This window comes from Lagenorhynchus albirostris, chromosome 4, assembly GCF_949774975.1.
Source record: "Lagenorhynchus albirostris chromosome 4, mLagAlb1.1, whole genome shotgun sequence".
In the NCBI taxonomy this organism is placed as follows: domain Eukaryota; kingdom Metazoa; phylum Chordata; class Mammalia; order Artiodactyla; family Delphinidae; genus Lagenorhynchus; species Lagenorhynchus albirostris.
The window spans coordinates 120,284,903-120,304,523 of NC_083098.1; the positions used below are offsets into that span (position 1 = coordinate 120,284,903).

The window sequence follows — 19,621 nt, forward strand, 5'->3', positions numbered from 1 at the left end:
AGTCTGTACAAAGCACTTGTCAGCAGCATTAATACACCTACACTAGTAATTACTGGTATTGGTTTGCAATACTCCAGGATTTCTCTACTAATCTTGAAGGATGTCATGAAATTATCAAAACAAAATTAACACCCTTAATTAAAAAATATATATATATATATATCTTAAGACTCTGCAAAAGAAAGCAGGGAATATAACCAAATAAATAATAAAATATTGCACTCCAAAATTGCAGGAAATCAACATTTTTTACGTATCATAGCTAAGCAACTTGATGGCTGCAAGGCAGGGACATTCTCCCTTGAATCTATAGAAAGACCATTTGCTTGATACTACAGCGCCATCCAGTGGCAGTTAATGCTAACCTGACCAGGAGGACTCCAGCCAAAGAAGAGCAAAGGAAAGAACAAAGACGTTCACAGTGGGGAAGGGGCTTCTGCAAATGGTCAGGTTCCAATCACACTAGAACTGCCTTGGACCAACATGCATTATCTCAGACTGTTCAGAGAGTCTCAAAGCTGCAAGACCATTTAAAATGAGGAAATTAAATCATTCGAGACACCACAGTTATGTCTACGATGTGTAAAGAATCTGGTGGAAAGTGAAAAATTAGGTCAACTGTCCAGATATTTGACTCTCCATAAATAAGAACCCTGGGACTGACTTTTCCACTGTATATTCTTGGGTAATATATGTATAATCTGAGATTAGAATGTGAGCATTTTGCTTTCATTGTGTTTTCTCTAATTGATTTCCAAGACATTTCTTGTGAAACGTGGCTCTCTTGGTACATAAGTTCAATGAAAGAAGAATCTATCTGTCTGGTTCACAGCTGTATCTCAGCCTCAAAACAGTGCCTGTGCCACATTATATTCTCAATGCACATTTATTGAATTAATGAAGAAATGTGATTCCTTCAACAATGCTTTAGAGATGCAGCCTTTTACGTTCACAAATACCTTTGAGGATATGATAAAAAGCAATAAACTCTTTATCTCCAAATATGCATGTATATAATTACGCATGCAGTTTCCAGGGTTTCTTGGACTCTCTGTCACTCATGTTTATGAACCACAGGTTAAGGAGTTCTGCTCTAAAAAGAACATCAGGACCAACTTCATAATTGTGGAATTGAGATGGTCAAGGGCATGCATTATTTTTGCTTGTTTTGCTTCAGCTATTATTGTCCCAGATCCTGGTCTGAGAAATGCTGGACTTACTGATGGTGAAATTAAAACTAATGGGGGAAAAGAATCAGTTCTATTTGAAAGTTATACTAAACATCAAAAAATGTATGAGAACACAGAAAAAAAAAAGATTTATCTGTGAACATAGAACATTCAGTGTACTGTTGCCCCTTTCTATTCTTCTCAGGCATGTGCCCAAGTGATCATAATGATCAGCAGGCTGAAAAGAATGAGATTCACCAGGTCCACAGGCTCTAAAGAAGGCACTCCTGGAATTCTACCTGAGTCCTGCCAAAAGGGCCAAGTCAGTGCCTAGACGTTTCCCCATAAAGCCATAATTCGGTTGTCAAAATGCCTTAACACCAAGACTCTGTCCGAGCTCTGGGCTCTAAAATCGTTATTGCACCAGCAGCTGTACAATCTCCCTTTTCTGTGACCTAGGTTTGCAACCTTTCCTTACCTTCAACTTTGTTGTAAAACATACGAATTTTCCAATGATTCTCTCCTGGAGCGTTTCTATGAGCAGACCTGGTGATGGCTCACAACCTTAGTCGTCCTGGGGGGGAAATTCGAAACTGGCCTCCCCTGCCATACACGAAGGGCAGGAAGGGAACAAAGAAAGAGGCAGCCACTCCGAATTGGTAGGTGGCAGCTTTAATAAGCAAGGGAACTTACTTACGAGGCTTGTCTTGGGCGGCTACAAGTAAATCTGCATACCCACCCACCAGAACCTTAAAAGTTTATAGAGAGGCCTTAATGGGTTCAGTCACATACACTGTTCAGAGGGTTTCAACAACACTTTTCTCTCAAGACTGCATCCTTGAAGCCGCTGCTAGTATGGGAAGAGTAGGCGGCCCATACATTCCAAGGACAGGGGAGGGGATCAGGAGTCCAGCTCACAGTCAACCAGCAGTTGTGTCCTCTCGATGACCTCTTCCAACACCTGGCTATAGCCCATGACAGCCATCTACTTTAATTTTATTGAACCATTATTTATTGATACTACTTCTGACCGAGACTCTCTACTAAACATTGCAGAGATAGATAGAAAAAAAAAAAAAGATGGCCCAGCAATTCAACTCCTATGAATGTACCTCAGAAAATATAAAACATGCTCACACAAAAATTTGTTCATAACAGTATTATTCATAATATCCAAAAGGTGGAAACAACCCAAATGTCCATCAACTGATGAATGACCAAACAAAATGTGGTATAGTCATACAATGGAATACTAATTCAGCCATTAAAAAAAAGTAAGTATTGACACATGCTAACTGAAGGAAGCCAAATACATATTGTTTGACAACATTTCCATGAAATGTCCACAGGGGTAAATCCATAGAGATGAAAGTATGTTAGTGATCGCCAGAAAGTGTGGCAAGGGTGGAATTAGGACTAACTGCTAATATGTACAGGATGTTCTTTGGTGGGGGGCAGTGTAAGGAGGGGAATGGAAAAGTTCTGGAATTAAACAGTGGTGATGGTTGCACAACACAGTAAATAGACTAAAAACAACTGAAGTGTACACTTTAAAATGATGAATTTTGTACTGTGTGAAGTGTATCTCAATTTTTAAAATCCTAAAAAAATTCTAGTCTTTTGGTAAGGATGGTAAATGGGAAGGGACACACAGGCAGTTGGGGGAACTGGTAATATTTTACTTCTTGATTTGGGTGGTGGTTACACAGGTGTTTGTTTAAGATAATTTATTAAGCAATGTATTTATGTTTTATGTACAATTCTGAATGTATGTTATAATTCACAAGAGAAATTTTTAAAAGAAAGAAAGTAGGAGATAGTTACCCACACACTTATGGTCAATTAATCTACCACAAAGGAGGCAAGAATATACGATGGAGAAAAGACAGTCTCTTCAGTAAATGGTACTGAGAAAGCTGGACAACTACATGTAAAAGAATGAAATTAGAACATTTTCTAACACCATATACAAAAATAAATACAAAATAGATTAAAGACCTAAATGTAAGACCGGAAAACATAAAACTCCTAGAAAAAAACAGGCAAAACACTCTTTGACATAAATTGTAGCAATATTTTCTTCAGATCTGTCTCCTGAGGCAAAGGAAACAAAAGCAATAATAACCAAATGGGACTTAATTAAACTTAAAAGCTTTTGCACAGCAAAGGAAACCACTGACAAAACAAAAAGACAGCCTACAGAATGGGAGAAAATATTTGCAAATGATATGACTGACAAGGGGTTAATCTCCAAAATATATAAACAGCTCATACAACTCGACATCAAAAAAACAACCTCATTTAAAAATGGGCAGGGGCTTCCCTGGTGGCACAGTGGTTGAGAATCTGCCTACCAATGCAGGGGACACGGGTTCGAGCCCTGGTCTGGGAAGATCCCACATGCCGCAGAGCAACTGGGCCCGTGAGCCACAGCTACTGAGCCTGCGCATCTGGAGCCTGTGCTCCGCAACAAGAGTGGCCATGACAGTGAGAGGCCCGCGCACCGCAATGAAGAGTGGCCCCCGCTCGCCGCACCTAGAGAAAGCCCTCGCACAGAAATGAAGACCCAACATAGCCAAAAATTAATTAATTAATTAATTAATTTTAAAAAAAATGGGCAGAAAACCTGAATAGACATTTTTCTAAAAAGGACATACAGATAGCCAACAGGCACATGAAAAGATGCTCAACATTGTTAATCATCAGAGATATGCAAATCAAAACCACAGCGAGATATCACCTCACATCTGTCAAAATGGCTACCATCAAAAAGAACACAAATAACAAAAGTAGAAAAAAGGAAATCCTTGTACACCGTTGATGGGAATGTAAATTGGTACAACCACTATGGAAAACAGTATAGAGGTTCCTCAAAAACTGAAAATAGAACTACCATATGATCCAGGAATTCCACTCCTGGGTATATATCAGAGAAAATGAAAACATTAATTGAAAAAGATATATGCACCCCAGTGTACATAGCATCATTATTTACAGTAGCCAAAGATATGGAAGCAACCCAAGTGTCCATCAACAGACGAATGGATAACAAAGTTGTGGTACATATATACAATGGAATACTACTCAAACATAAAAAAAAGAATGAAATTTTGCCATTTGCAACAACATGGATGGACTTGGAGGGTATTATGCTTGGTGAAATAAGTCAGACAGAGAAAGACAAATACTGTATGATATCACTTAAATGTGGAATCTAAAAAATGAGACAAACTATTGAATATAACAAAAAAGAAACAGACTCACAGATATAGAGAACAAAGTAGTCATACCTGTGGGGAGAGGGGAGAGGGATAGGCAAGAGAGGGGTAGACAATTAAGAAGAACTATTTACTAAGTATAAGATAGAAAAACAAGGTCTTACTGTATAGCACAAGGAACTATATTCAATATCCTGTGATAAACCATAATGGAAAAGAATATGAAAAAGAATATATATATGTATAACTGAGTCACTTTGCTGTACAGCAGAAATTAACACAACATTGTAAATCAACTATACTTCAATAAATTTTTTTTAAAGTTAAAAAATAAAATAAATAAAAATAAATAAATAAATAAAATAAAATAAATAAGCTACAAGGATATATTGCACAGCACCAGGAATATAGTCAATATTTATAACTATAAATGGAGCATAATCTTTAAAAATTGTGAATCACTATGTTGTACACCTGAAATTTATATAATGTTGTAAATCAACTATACCTCAATTTAAAAAAATCTTATGAAGAACAGAAAAAAAGTGTAGGAGATAGTAAACTAATATCTATATGGTATTGTTACCAAAAAGAAATTAAAGTAACAAAATTAACATGGAATTTCATTTCTCTGGACATGGGATTAATGAATATATATTTAAGGCAGTGAATTTTTATGCTCACTGTATATATTAAGAATATATACAGTGAGCATAAAAAATGCTTACTATAATATATTGTTATATTTCAAATAGGCACCTTAAAAGATGTGCATTGTTGGGGAAAGGATTATTTAAAACTAAAGTAAAATCAGAGAAATAATCATATACAAATAGAAAACACTGACCTTAAAATTTTACAAACAATAAAAAAGGTAATGATAACCTTCCATAAAAAGTAAAAACAATGACAAATTAATTTGTAACTAAATCAAGAGTCTTGTGGATTGTGACAAAAATCATCAGAGAACTAGATAGAATTTTGTTTGAAAAATAAACACTAAAAATTACCTGTAATATATTCAATTTGTATTCTTTGCCCACTCACTGCTCTCGTTTTTCCTTCTTTTCTCCTTCTCCTCCTCCCCCTTCTCCTATTGTCATTGCATATTAAACGGGTGCGAAAAGGGAAGCAGAATAAAGTTGAATAAAGATAAAATGAATAAAGAATTACAAGGGGAAAAATTCCCTCAATTTCACCATTTCATGACTTTAAATAATGGGTGCAACTTATAAAAGGCTCTTGTAAATCAAATTACTTTAAATGTTCTAAAAGAGCTGCATGAAAGAATACTTAAGAATGTATCCTTCTGGGGCTTCCCTGGTGGTGCAGTGGTTGAGAGTTCGCCTGCCAATGCAGGGGACACGGGTTCGTGCCCCGCTCCAGGAAGATCCCACATGCCGCGGAGCAGCTGGGCCTGTGAGCCATGGCCGCTGAGCCTATGCGTCCGACAGGCTCCGCAACGGGAGAGGACACAACAGTGAGAGGCTCGCGTACCGCAAAAAAGAATGTATCCTTCTAAAAACTCAAGAGTTCTATTACAGTTCAAATAAACATTTCCAAATTTTGTACCATTGGATTATTACTCTATATTGAGTTTTCTTAAAACAGGATAACATTTATAATATACTTATTATATACACTTTTTTCCCATAATTGAAAAATTTTATTTTCATCTTGGATGGCAGTATAATGTAATAATTATGAATTATCACTCTCAAATCAAAATATTATTTTATATCCTAACTACATCATCCATGAGCTGTGTGATCTGAGGCAACGTAATCAGCCTATTTGGCTTTAGTCTCCTTATTTGTAAGAAGAGGATAATAATGATATATACCTTGTTGGGTTTTCATGAGGAGTAAGTGAAATAAATATGTGGGGGGGGGGTGTGCAGAGAAAAAATAAATAAAAAACGAATAGTGAATTCCAAGGGGAAAAAATTCACTCAACTTCATCATTTCACAACATTAAGTAATAAGTACAATTCATAAAAGGCTCTTGTAAATCAAATTAAGTATTCGGGAAGAGTAACTGCATAAAGGAATACTTAAGAATGGTGTATCCCTCTCTGCAGAGAGAGTTTTACACAAGAAAATTTCAGCACATGATAAGTAATAGTAAAACAGGTAGTAATAATATTAATTACTTGACATACTATATATCTTTCTCCAAGAAGTCTGCCATTTCTAAGAATGCATGAAAAAAGTAAATCCTTCCTACTTAAAATCCTCCTTCCAACCAAAAAGCAAACCATGATAAAGGTATCCTTTAAATCTAAACCTATTTACTTAGCTACTATGCAGCTTAACGTACCAATATATTGGAAGTTATAAATATGCAAGGCTTTGTCCATGCAGAACATCATATTTTATCTGCCAGCTACTGACATTAATAGAATTGCAAAAAAAAAAAAAAAGAGAGGAAAGAGGGAATTAATCCTTTTACTCCTGTATGGTAACAAAAAGCTAAAATTTAGTCTGATGGACTAAATAGAAAAAGAATATGAAAAAGAATATATATATGAACATAGACCTCTTACTATATCTCACAGAACTATATCTAGACCTATATCATAGACCTCTTACTATATCATAGACCTCTTACTATATCTCACAGAACATAGACCTCTTACTATATCTCACAGTACATGTAAAACATCATTACTTCCTGATATACCTAGTTCTGTAGTTAATTCCAAAAATCCTATATTTCCAAACAATTCTTTGTGTTTATTCTCTCAAGTGGGTACAATCTGTTTTAATCACTGAAGCCAGAGAGATTTTTTTTTAAGAAAAAGAACCTCCTTTCCAGCCTCATTGCTGACCACTGTCCCTTTAATCGCTGAGCCTTGCCCCCCAACCAGCTTTTTACTCCTTCTATTCAACCACCAAATATGCTGCTCCCTCTGAAATATTTTCCTCCCTGCCCTCTTCCACCCCCTCTCTTTCTTATATGCTTCCCACTCATCCTCCGAGTTTACTCATCCTCTCAGTTTAAACGTCTCTTCCTCAGGGACCAGGTTACATCCTCACATTATTATCTCACAGCACTTTATGCTTCTCCTTCATCACACTTAGCACAATTGAAGTTAAGCATTTGTGCAAGTGTTTGTCTAATATTTCTTGCACCCACTAGATTGTAAGCTTCATGAAAACAGCAAGCATAAATGTCTGAGTTGCTATTGTATCCCAACATCTAACCTGATACATGGTACTAAATAAATAAATAAGTGGAATTTCATATTTTTATTCCCTTGCAATCCCTTAAGTTAAAACTCAAGAAATTTTACGATGAATTTAAATGCCAAATAAGACACCTGATACACATGTTTAGCCTAGGACAGTGCTCGGCTCCATAAATATTTATTGCTTAATAAATATTGAGCAATAGTATATGAGTCAATACATGGCCATAAAGTTATAAAACATTTACTATAAATTGATACTATTCTTAATCTCTCCTGAGATATTGAATTTCCATAAACAAGAGGAAAACTTAAATATAAGTCCTCTCTTTTAATATCTGTGACATTTAATCAAAACATAGTTCTATAGCAATGAAACCAACATGGCCCATATCCCAGGCTTGGAATGCATGTTTGATCACATCTTATATTTTTCCACTAACTCACTCTCCCGATCTGCCTTCATTAATAGAAGGTCCATTATCTCTCTCTTGAGACCTACCCAGTCCCACTCTAAGCCCAGAGGGTTACTCACTCTAAATGCCTGGCCGATGGAGAAAAGAAAGCCTCCTTGGCCGAGCACAGCTGTTGTTTCTTTCACTGCCACAAGATGTCACTGTTGAAAACCAGGTCTTCACAGTCTAACCTGCAGCAAAATCCTTTCCATCTTAGTGCCTGCATAACTCCACCCTTAAATGTAAATTCATAGCTCTTTAATTTCCTCCTCAGATGCTCAGTCTTTTTTTGCAAAGCATGAGAATTAAGCCAGAACGACTGAGTCTAAAGGGGTTTACAACCTCAGCTATATACTATGCCATAACCAGCCCATTTGTGAGGTGCAAATCAGGGACCCTAGTTCAAACATGTCTACTTGATACGTTTTGCTTATCCACACTCTTTGAAAATTCACATAAAGTTTTTTACATAAAAGAGAATTTCCAGTGTCTCGTGAATAATATTGCAATACTGAGCTCATATCTGACAGAGACAACCTTCTGGAACTGAGCTACAGGTATAGTGGCCCCTCAGTATCTGCAGACACCAAAACCTGCGAAGGCTCAAGTCCGTTATACAAAATGGCTTAGTATTTGCATATAACCTATGCACATCCTTCCGTATACTTTACCTCTAGATTACTCATAATATTTAATACAATGTAAATACTTTGTACATTATTGCTGGCCTGGGGAAATTCAAGCTTTGCTTTTGGGTACTTCCTGGAACTTTCTTTCCAAATATTTTCAATCCATGGTTGGTTGACTCCTTGGATGTGAAACCTGCCTATATGTTGGGCTGACTTTACCTCCTTCCACCTCCTACCTGTCTGGTTACACAAGGCAAGCACTTCACCTCAGTCTTTCTCCACCCCAGATTCTTTGATGTTGGCTGTTTACTGCCATTCAATTTATGATGCCTATTCTAGGCTAGGCCTTGATGATTATCCAAAGTCAACAGTCCAGGTTTCCCCCCTTTTCCCACAAGTTTCCCTATGTGGACCTGCGGGTCCTTACCCGCCATCAGATGTCAGTCAAGACCACTTTTGTCATCAGAGAGGTCTCAGGGCCTTTCCTCCCAGAAGACTCACTTGACCCCCCGCCCCAATCATTTAGTAACAAGCTCTGCAGACAAGGCCTGCTACATAATTGGCAAATCACAGCACAAAATAAAATTGTGGGATCTCTTGTTCAAAAATCAGGGAAAAGTATCAGTAAAAGTACTACAATATAAAACGTTTTCCTTTTTTCCACAGTCCCTTTCTCTCAGCATGTCATGGTGGGTTTTATTTGCTATTTAGTGGTGTTCACTCTTAGGCATGGGGGCACTTATATGGCAAGTACAGAACTTCACAGGTACCCGGGGCTCCTCTGTGACTCTGCACATGTGGCCCACCAGCTGCCAGGATCTGTTTCCCGGCAGCCACCAGGTGCCATGCCACAGCCAGGGGCAGGGAAGTCATCTTCCCTTCTCATGGCTCTACTGCTCCAACCCATGGTGGACAGGCAACTACCAAGGGACCACAACTTCCAAGCCAGGAGGCATGCAGTACCTGGATAGGACGTGAAAAAAAGACTCTCCCTCACTTACTGAGCTGCCAAATATACAATGGAATTGCCAGTCCAGGGCAGGGATAGCCACCACCTTGCCTTGCCTTATGGTGCTGCAAGGCACACATTGACCCTGAACTTCCCACGTTTGTTCACAAGCCACTCCTAGGGCCAAAAAGTGGTGGCAGAATGCTGCCTACGGCACCTCCCAACTTCCTCCCCACCAATCCAACCTGGTTGCCAGCTCAAGAAGAGGGCAGCAGTAGTCATGGGGCACAGGCAGGGAGGGTGTGAGAGACTGGGGAGCAGACAGCCAAGAACCCATCCTGGGGAAGTGGAAGGAGGAGGGACCAGGAGTGAGAGTGAGCTGAGGCTCCAAGCCCCCAAAGCATGCTCCAAAATACAAACTCTAAGATCAAATTATTAAGAATTTCATAACGACAACGCAGACAGACCATCAAGCACGAAGTGTGGGGACCTTCTGAGCAGGGGATCCTGTGTGACCACACTGGTCCCACACCTGTGAAGCCAGCCCTACCAGCAGACCATGGAATCTAGAGAGAAGGATCTCTGTCAAGCCACAAAAAGTCTACTACACCTTTCCTCCAGGGTCATGGGTGTATACTCACTTTAAGTTTCATAACCTGGTGGGGTACTCAAGTGACTAATGTCTGAAGATGAAAATCCTGTTTCAAGGTGATTGGCTCCATCCACCTAGGCGTAGAGGTGGCTGGCAGCTTCTAACAAAAATAAATAAATAAATAAATTCTATATCACCAAGCACCATAGTTAAGAAAAGCAAATGCTCTAAGAAATTCAAACTTTTTGAAGAGAGTGATTAGATGATTAGTAAGATAAAATAACAACAATAACAATAATGATAAATTCATAGACAACTTCTCCATCCATAGTGTCTCAGTAGAAGAAAGGATTTCACAGCACATCTGTGTTCATTAAGATGTGACTGCTGTTCTTCACTTTTAACTGAATTTGGTAGAAAAGAGAACTAATAAAAATGCATATTTTCTCAAGTCACAGAAGAGAGAAAGTTAAATAGTGTGATACTGTGGCTTATAATAAGAAATATATATTTGGTCTTCATGCCTGCTTCAGGCATTGATCTCCTAAAATCCTGGGCATTTCCTACATGATAAGAGCGATTAAGGTGTCAATATTCATAACAAAGCCCTTTCAACCACACCTGAGTTAATGTTAATGAAGTGACTTTTGGGAAGCACCTAAGGATGGGGTCTCGTTGCCAGGAGAACCAACTATGTGATTAGAAGGTTGGAATTTTCAGTCCCATCTCCAGATCTCTGGGGAGAGGAAAGAAACTAGAGATTGAGTATAATACCAATGGCCAGTGTTTTAATCAATCATGCTATGTAACGAAGCCTCTATAAAAACCCAAAACGACAGGGTTCAGAGAGCTTCCAAGTTGGTGTACCAGAATGCTTCCACATGCCGCTGTGCCAGGCCCCAAACTCTATGACGATAGAAGTTCCTTTTCTCAGGACCTCGCTCTATGTATCTCTTCATCTAGCTGTTGATTCGTATCCTTTGATATCCTTTGTAATAAACCAGCAATCTAGTGAGTAAACTGGTTTCCTGAGTTCTATGATCTACTCTAGCGAATTAATCAAACTCGAGAAAGGGTCATGGGAATCTCTGATTTACAGCCAGTCTGTCAGAAGCATAGGTAACAACCTCGACTTGCGATTAGCATCTGAAGTGAAGGGCAGTCATGTGGGACTGAGCCATTAACATGTGGAATCTGATGCTATCTCTGGGTAGGCAGTGTCAGAATTGAGTTGAATTGTAGGATGTCCAGCTGGCATTGGAGAATTGCTTGGTGGTGTGAGGAAAACCCCTGGCCACACATTGTAATTGGTGACTAGAATCATTACATGGTATGTTTATTATGAGAAGTTATCGTCATATTGGCCAAAGTCTTTCAAAAATCATCAAGTAACAAATACTAAAACAATCAGGCTACAGCTTAGTGAAGAGGCTCAGCTTTTCCTTCTTAATTAAACGGCTCGTAAGAAGCAGAGAATCAATTTTCTTCCTTTGCCTCACCTCTTTTCTCTTTCCGTCTATGCACATTACATTATGAATATCTCTGAACTTTGCCACCTTTTCCTTTTTTCTACAACATTATTTTATCATGTTTGATAGTAAGCATATTTGACTGTGTTCCTGTATCATAATTATATCATTTGAATTTAATGCTCGGTTAATGTCAACTTTGAGATTATGATAGTTTCATTAAACATATTTTATGCTATAGTATGTGTTGGTCACTGGTTAAGGCTACGGCAATAAGGATACTAAAGAAACAAAAAAAATTTTAGTTTTATATGAGGTAAATCATTATGCAAACATTCAACTTTATTTTATGGTCTGTTTATATTTCATAATTCCCTTCCATGATGTCAATGGTTTTCATTTAAGTGTATGAATGCAACATACAATATGCAAATTGTTTTGTGTGGCTGTTTCAATAACAAGAAAACAAATAAAATGAAAGTAAAAGGGGCTTTTCCGGCTGGAAGTGGGATTTCTGTGGGTGCCGAGGCTAGACTGGAAGTGGTGCTGTATAGGGAATGGGGGCCGAGGCGCACCCGCGGGTCGGCAGGCGAGGCGTGAGGCTCGTGGCACTGGGCTGGAGGTCAAGGATGCATTCCAAGACAGTTCTAAAAATATGTCACCAGCTCCAACCTTATAGTTGACCTAGCCATGGAAAACCTCATTGGAACCTCATGAGACCAGACCATACGGGCACTCTTAAAAACCCTTCCCATCAAAAAGTATCAGGAATCAGGAATGAAACATACCTACCACTTCAAGAAAGTTCCTGTATCAGCCAACAGTTTAGCAAATCAGCTAGTTTCTTTGACCATCAAGCAGACGTAGTCAAACCACTGACACAAAAGAGAGTGTCTCTATGTCAGTGTTTTTCACATTATACATGTGACCCATTTAGTAGGTCATGAAATCAATTTTGTGAGTCACGATGAACATTTTTAAAAACAAAATAAAATATAAAATATCAGAATGCTTTGCATGAATCCTTTGCCAGAAGTATATACCTTGCAAGGAATACTAAAGTCAGTTTCAATATGTGGAAAGATATTTGATGGAGGCAATATGATGAATAGAATGTACATTGATTGCCTAAGAAATGGTTTTTCAATCATATGCCCACTGACGTCTTATTTGGTTTTCATAATAACAAAGTTGATGTGCAGTCTAGTTGTATATTACCATGACTTGCAAGTGGATATAAAGTCTGAGATGTTCCACTGAGATTCAGTTGCAAACTGCATTTTTTGGAAAGATGTTATCTAGCCTATAAATATATATATTAGTGGCAATTATAATATTTTATTCAAAATTGCTTTTAAAATGGATCATTTCTTTTTTAAAAGAAAGAGGAATAATGAAGCGAAATATGCAGAAGCATGATCAAGTTCTACTGCTGGATCTGGAAGTATGAATAGTGACAATATTGAGAATAATATTGACTCTAATCTGCAAACATCAACTTCGTTTGAGCCACATTTCAAAAAGAAAAAAGTAGCTGCAATACGTTATAATGAAGATTATTTTAAATACGGTTTTATCAAATGTGAAAAACCCTTTGAAAATGACAGACCTCAGTGTGTTATTTGTAATAAGATTCTTGCAAATGAAAGCTTAAAACCTTCAAAATTAAAAAGGCACTTAGAAACACAGCATGCTGAACTTATTGATAAGCCTCTTGAATATTTTCAAAGAAATAAAATAGAGGTAAAGTCATCAACATAATTTCTTAGCTGCTCTACTACTGTTAGTGAGAAAACCTTATCATCATCATATTTAGTTGCATATCATGTGGCAAAAGAGAAAATGGCTCACACAGCTGCTGAAAAAATTATTCTTCCAGCATGTTTGGACATGGTGCATACAATTTTTGATGATAAATCTGCTGATAAATTAAAAACTATTCCTAGTGATAACACAATATCTCTTCGAATTTGTACGATTGCCGAACATTTAGAGGCAATGCTTATTACTCGGTTACAGTCGGGAACAGATTTTGCAATCCAGCTTGATGAAAGCACGGATACTGGAAGCCGCACAGCACTTTTAGTCTATGTCAGATATGCGTGGCAAGGCGATTTTATGGAGGATTTTTTGTGTTGTTTAAACTTAATCTCACACCTAAGTGGATTAGATGTTTTCACAGAATTAGAAAAGTGCATTGTTGGTCAGTATAAATTAAACTGGAAAATCTGCAAAGGAATTACAAGTGACAGAACAGCAAACATAACTGGAAAACAGAGCAATTTAAAAATTGCTAGAAGTTACTAGTGCTGCATGGAATCATGGTTTTATACATCGTGAAGCGTTAGAATCCAGAGAGATTCCACAGAAGCTCATGGAAGTATTGAAAAAGGTAGTGAAAGTTCTTAACTTTATTAAAGGAAGCTCACTAAATAGCCGACTTTTTGAAACATTTTGTTCGGAAATTGGAGCTAATTATACCCACTCACTGTATCATACCAAAGTTCGTTGGTTGTCTCAAGGGAAAATACTAAGCAGGGTTTATGAACTCAGGAATGAGATCCACGTTTTTCTCATTGAAAAAAAATCTCATTTGGTTTTGAGGATGATATTTAGGTAACGAAACTGGCATATTTAACTGATATTTTTGGCATCCTTAATGAACTAAGTTTAAAACTACAGGGGGAAAACAGTGACATATTCCAACAGGCCGGACGTACCCAAGGATTCCAAAAGACATTATTGTGGCAAGCGAGTCTTAAAAGCAACTGTCCTAGCTACTACACGTTTCCAAGGTTTTTGCAGCACATTGAAGAGAATGTTATCAATGAAAACATTTGGGAAGAAATAAAACTAGAGATATTGTTGCATCTCACTTCTCTCTGTCAAACCTTTAACCATTTATCCCCAGAAGAGAAATTTGAAACATTAAGACAAAATTGTTGGGTAAAAGATCCATTTGCTTTTCGAAACCCAGAATCAATAGTTGAGTTAAACTTGGTGCCTGAAGAAGAAAATGAATTACTGCAGCTCAGTTCTTCATATACATTGAAGAATGATTATGAAACATTAAGTTTATCAGCATTTTGGATTAAGAGAAAGGAAGACTTTCCTTTTATAAGTCGAAAGAGTGTCCTGCTATTACTACCATTCACAACAACTAGTTTGTGTGAACTAGGGTTTTCAGTCTTAACCCAGTTAAAAGCAAAGGAAAGGAATGGATTAAATGGTGCAGCAGATATACGAGTAGCATTATCCTCCTGTGTTCCAGACTGGAACGAACTTATGAACAGGCAAGCACACCTACCACGTTAAATAAATTTTTTTTTTCAATTGGAGTATAGTTACTTTACAATGTCATATAAATAAATCTTACCTGGTTTTTATTCTTGCATTTCTTATTTTGTGATTTTTTTATATGTTGTATTTAAATGTTAATATAGCACTGTATGTGATACCTTTGTTTTTATTTTTTTATGTTTTAATACTAATAAAATCATAATGTAATTTTTTAAAAAAGAAAGTAAAAGGGAAAAATTTGCCATCTACAACTTCAAAGGAATATTATCATATCAATATGCTTAATCTAATTAGTGCATAACTATGTGATTCTCTGCCTCTTTATTACTTTTTTACCTCTGAAGTAAAAATTCTTTTTAAAATCCTAGCTTCAAAGAGCTTTAACATGTCCTCCATTCTAGGAGCTTCAGTGTACTTCAGTAAGTCTGTCTTACATCCTCAATTCCAATGGCTTCAATACACTTGAGTAAATCTCTCCCACAGCCCCACTTTGAACCTTGTCTTCAACTCCAACATTTAACCTAAAAATACCTCTCTCTGACTAAAGTTTCTATCACGCCAGCTCTCTCTCTCCTACACCCCACATTTAGACTTGGACTACATGCCACTGACTCCTCCAATGATCCATGCTGGCCTCATGTCCTTCCCTGTCTAACTGGGACACTGTGGTTTACCACTTGATGTATCATCTCTCTCCAAGTTTACCTCCCTAGACCTCTGCCCAGTTTCACAAGAACTTCAACACAATTTATTAAATTTTTTGTTGGTCTTCTCCCTCATTATTCACTTAACATTCACCTCGAGTTCCCAATCTGACCCTAACCTCAATCTCAGCAGATGGTCTTGTCTTAAACACCACTGCATAAATTGTTAAGTCTCAACAACTTTCCTCCCTTTGTCCGTGCTCAGAGAAAAAAAACATGCTTCCATTCCTTCACAATCAATTCTCTACCGTTTCATCATCTCATGCCTCCCCAGTCTTCTGCTACCTTGGAGACCTTGCCCTATTTCTATCTCTCCTATAGGTTCAACCTCACTCTCTCTACTAAATCCTTCCTTTCAGATTATAAGCATGCCCACCTTTCATCCATTTTTTTTAAAAGCACAATAAAGAAACATCTTCTGATGCCATAGTGGCTCACTCTCATCTCTACCTACTATATGAGTTTACATTTCACATCATATTTTTCCCACCTTACCCTCACCCTATCTCCCTTCAGCCAGTTAAACATTTTGGGCATCAGTACATGTATCATTTCCTTGGGGAAATCATTCTTGCTGCCCAAGACGGATCAACGTTCTTTGTCAAACACGTTCAATAATCTGTGTTCCCTTCCTTCAGAGATTTATCCCAATTTGTAATTATATGTAATTACCATGATTCATTTATTAATTTTTCTCCCCACTACTCTTAAAGCTTTGGGAGAGGAGGCACTATGTCTGTCTTTGATCAACAATGTCCCTTCAGTGTATTACATAGATCCTAGAACATATTTGGTGTTCAACAAATGTTTGTAAATGAATGAATAGGTTGATTATTTCTCCTAGATACATCTTTTAAAAGTTTATTGTAGCTCTTAAATCTAGACAAACAAATATGAGTCTTTTAGGAAAAATAAAACACCTACTTTTTTCTTCATAGTAGTGATGCTAAAAGGGGGAAAGCGGGAGGAAGCAAGATGGCAGAGTAGAAGGATGTGCTCTCACTCCCTCTTGCAAGAACACCAGAATCACAACCAGCTGCTGGACAATCATCGACAGGAAGACACTGGAACTCGCCAAAAAAAATACCCCACATCCAAAGACAAAGGAGAAGCCACAATGAGATGGTAGGAGCGGCACAATCACAGTAAAATCAAATCCCATAACTGCTGGGTGGGTGACTCACAAACTGGAGAACACTTATACCACAGAAGTCCACCCACTGGAGTGAAGATTCTGAGCCCCATGTCAGGTTCCCAACCTGGGGATCCGGCAAAGGGAGGATGAATTCCTAGAGGATCAGACTTTGAAAGCTAGTGGGATTTGATTGCAGGACTCTGACAGGACTGGGGGAAACAGAGACTCCACTCTTGGAGGGCACACACAAAGTAGTGTGAGCATCGGGACCCAAGGGAAAGACCAGTGACCCCAGGGGAGACTGAACCAGACCAACCTGCTAATGTTGGAGGGTCTTCTGTAGAGGTGGGTGGTGGCTGTGGCTCACCGTGGGGACAAGGACACTGCAGCAGAAGTTCTGGGAAGTACTCCTTGGCGTGAGCCCTCCCAGAGTCCACCAATAGCCCCACCCAAAGAGTGCACGTAGGGTCCAGCGTTGGGTTGTCTCAGGCCAAACAACCAACAGGGAGGGAACCCAGCCCCATCTATCAACAGTCAAGTGGATTAAAGTTTTACTGAGCTCTGCCCACCAGAGAAACAGTCAGCTGTACCCACCACCAGTCCCTCTCATCAGGAAACTTGCACAAGCCTCTTAGATAGCCTCATCCACCAGAGGGCAGACAGCAGAAGCGAGAAGAATTACAATCCTGCAGCCTGTGGAACAAAAACCACATTCACAAAAAGATAGACAAGATGAAAAGGCAGAGGGCTATGTACCAGATGAAGGAACAAGATAAAACCCCAGAAAAACAACTAAATGAAATGGAGATAGGCAACCCTCAAGAAAAAGAATTCAGAATAATGATAGTGACGATGATCCAGGACCTCGGAAAAAGAATGGACGTAAACATAAAGAAGATGCAAAAAATGTTTTAAAAAGACCTAGAAGAATTAAAGAACAAACAAACAGAGATGCACAATACAATAACTGAAATGAAAACTACACTACAAGGAATCAATAGCAGAATAACTGAGGCAGAAGAACGGATAAGTGAACTGGAAGACAGAATGGTGGAATTCACTGCTGTGGAACAGAATAAAAAAGAATGAAAAGAAATGAAGACAGCCTAAGAGACCTCTGGGACAACATTAAATGCAACAACATTCACATTATAGGGGGTCTCAGAAGGAGAAGAGAGAGAGAAAGGACCCAAGAAAATATCTGAAGAGATTATAGTCAAAAACTTCCCTAACATGGGAAAGGAAATAGCTATGCAAGTCCAGGAAGTGCAGAGAGTCCCATACAGGATAAACCCAAGGAGAAACACGCCAAGAAACACAATAATCAAACTGGCAAAAATTAAAGACAAAGAAAAATTATTGAAATCAGCAAGGGAAAAACGACAAATAACAAACAATGGAACTCCCATAAGGTTAACAGCTGATTTCTCAGCAGAAACTCTACAAACCAGAAAGGAGTGGCATGATATACTTAAAGTGATGAAAGGGATGAACCTACAACCAAGATTACTCTACCTGGCAAGGATCTCATTCAGATTCGATGGAGAAATCAAAAGCTTTACACACAAGCAAAAGCTAACGGAATTCAGCACCAGCAAACCAGCTCTACAACAAATGCTAACGGAACTTCTCTACGTGGGAAACACAAGAGAAGAAAAGGACCTACAAAAACAAAAACAAAACAATTAAGAAAATGGTCATAGGAACATACATATCGATAATTACCTTAAATGTGAATGGATTAAATGCTTCAACCAAAAGACACAGACTTGCTGAATGGATACAAAAACAAGACCCATCTATATGCTGTCTACAAGAGACCCACTTCAGACCTAGGGACACATACAGACTGAAAGTGAGGGGATGGAAAAAGATATTCCATGCAAATGGAAATCAAAAGAAAGCTGGAGTAGCAATACTCATATCAGATAAAATGGGCTTTAAAATAAAGAATCTTACAAGAGACAAGGAAGGACACTACATAATGATGAGGGGATCAATCCAAGAAGAAGATATAACAATTAAAATTTTTATGCACCCAACATAGGAGCACCTGAATACATAAGGCAACTGCTAACAGCTATAAAAGAGGAAATTGACAGTAATACAGTAATAGTGGGGGACTTTAACACCTCACTTACACCAATGGACAGATCATCCAAAATGAAAATAAATAAGGAAACTGAAGCTTTAAATGACACAATAGACCAGGTAGATTGAATTGATAATTATAGGACATTCCATCCAAAAACAGCAGATTACACTTTCTTCTCAAGTGCGCATGGAACATTCTCCAGGATAGATCACATCTTGGGTTACAAATCAAGCCTCAGTAAATTTAAGAAAACTGAAATCATATCAAGCATCTTTTCTGACCACAACACCATGAGATTAGAAATGAATTACAGAGAAAAAACCGTAAAAAACACAAACACATGGAGGCTAAACAGTACATTACTAAATAACCAAGAGATCACTGAAGAAATCAAAGAGTAAATCAAAAAATACCTAGAGACAAGTGACAATGAAAACATGACGATCCATAACCTATGGGACGCAGCAAAAGCAGTTCTAAGAGGGAAGTTTATAGCTATACAAGCCCACCTCAATAAACAAGAAAAATCTCAAATAAAAAATCTAACCTTACACCTAAAGGAACTAGAGAAAGAAGAACAAACAAAACCCAAAGTTAGCAGGAGGAAAGAAATCATAAAGATGAGACCAGAAATAAATGAAATAGAAACAAAGAAAACAATAGCAAACATCAATAAAACTAAAAGCTGGTTCTTTGAGAAGATAAACAAAATTGCT

General features: G+C 37.9%; 1 protein-coding gene across 1 annotated transcript; it reads left to right on the top strand.

The window, feature by feature from the left end:
* Nucleotides 1-13,117: 13,117 nt before the first annotated feature.
* Nucleotides 13,118-14,986, top strand: LOC132519127 (protein FAM200B-like). Its single transcript, XM_060147061.1, is given in 3 exon segments — nt 13,118-13,956; nt 13,958-14,265; nt 14,268-14,986. Coding segments are annotated over 3 exon segments (1,866 nt in total).
* The last annotated feature ends 4,635 nt before the right edge of the window (nt 14,987-19,621 follow it).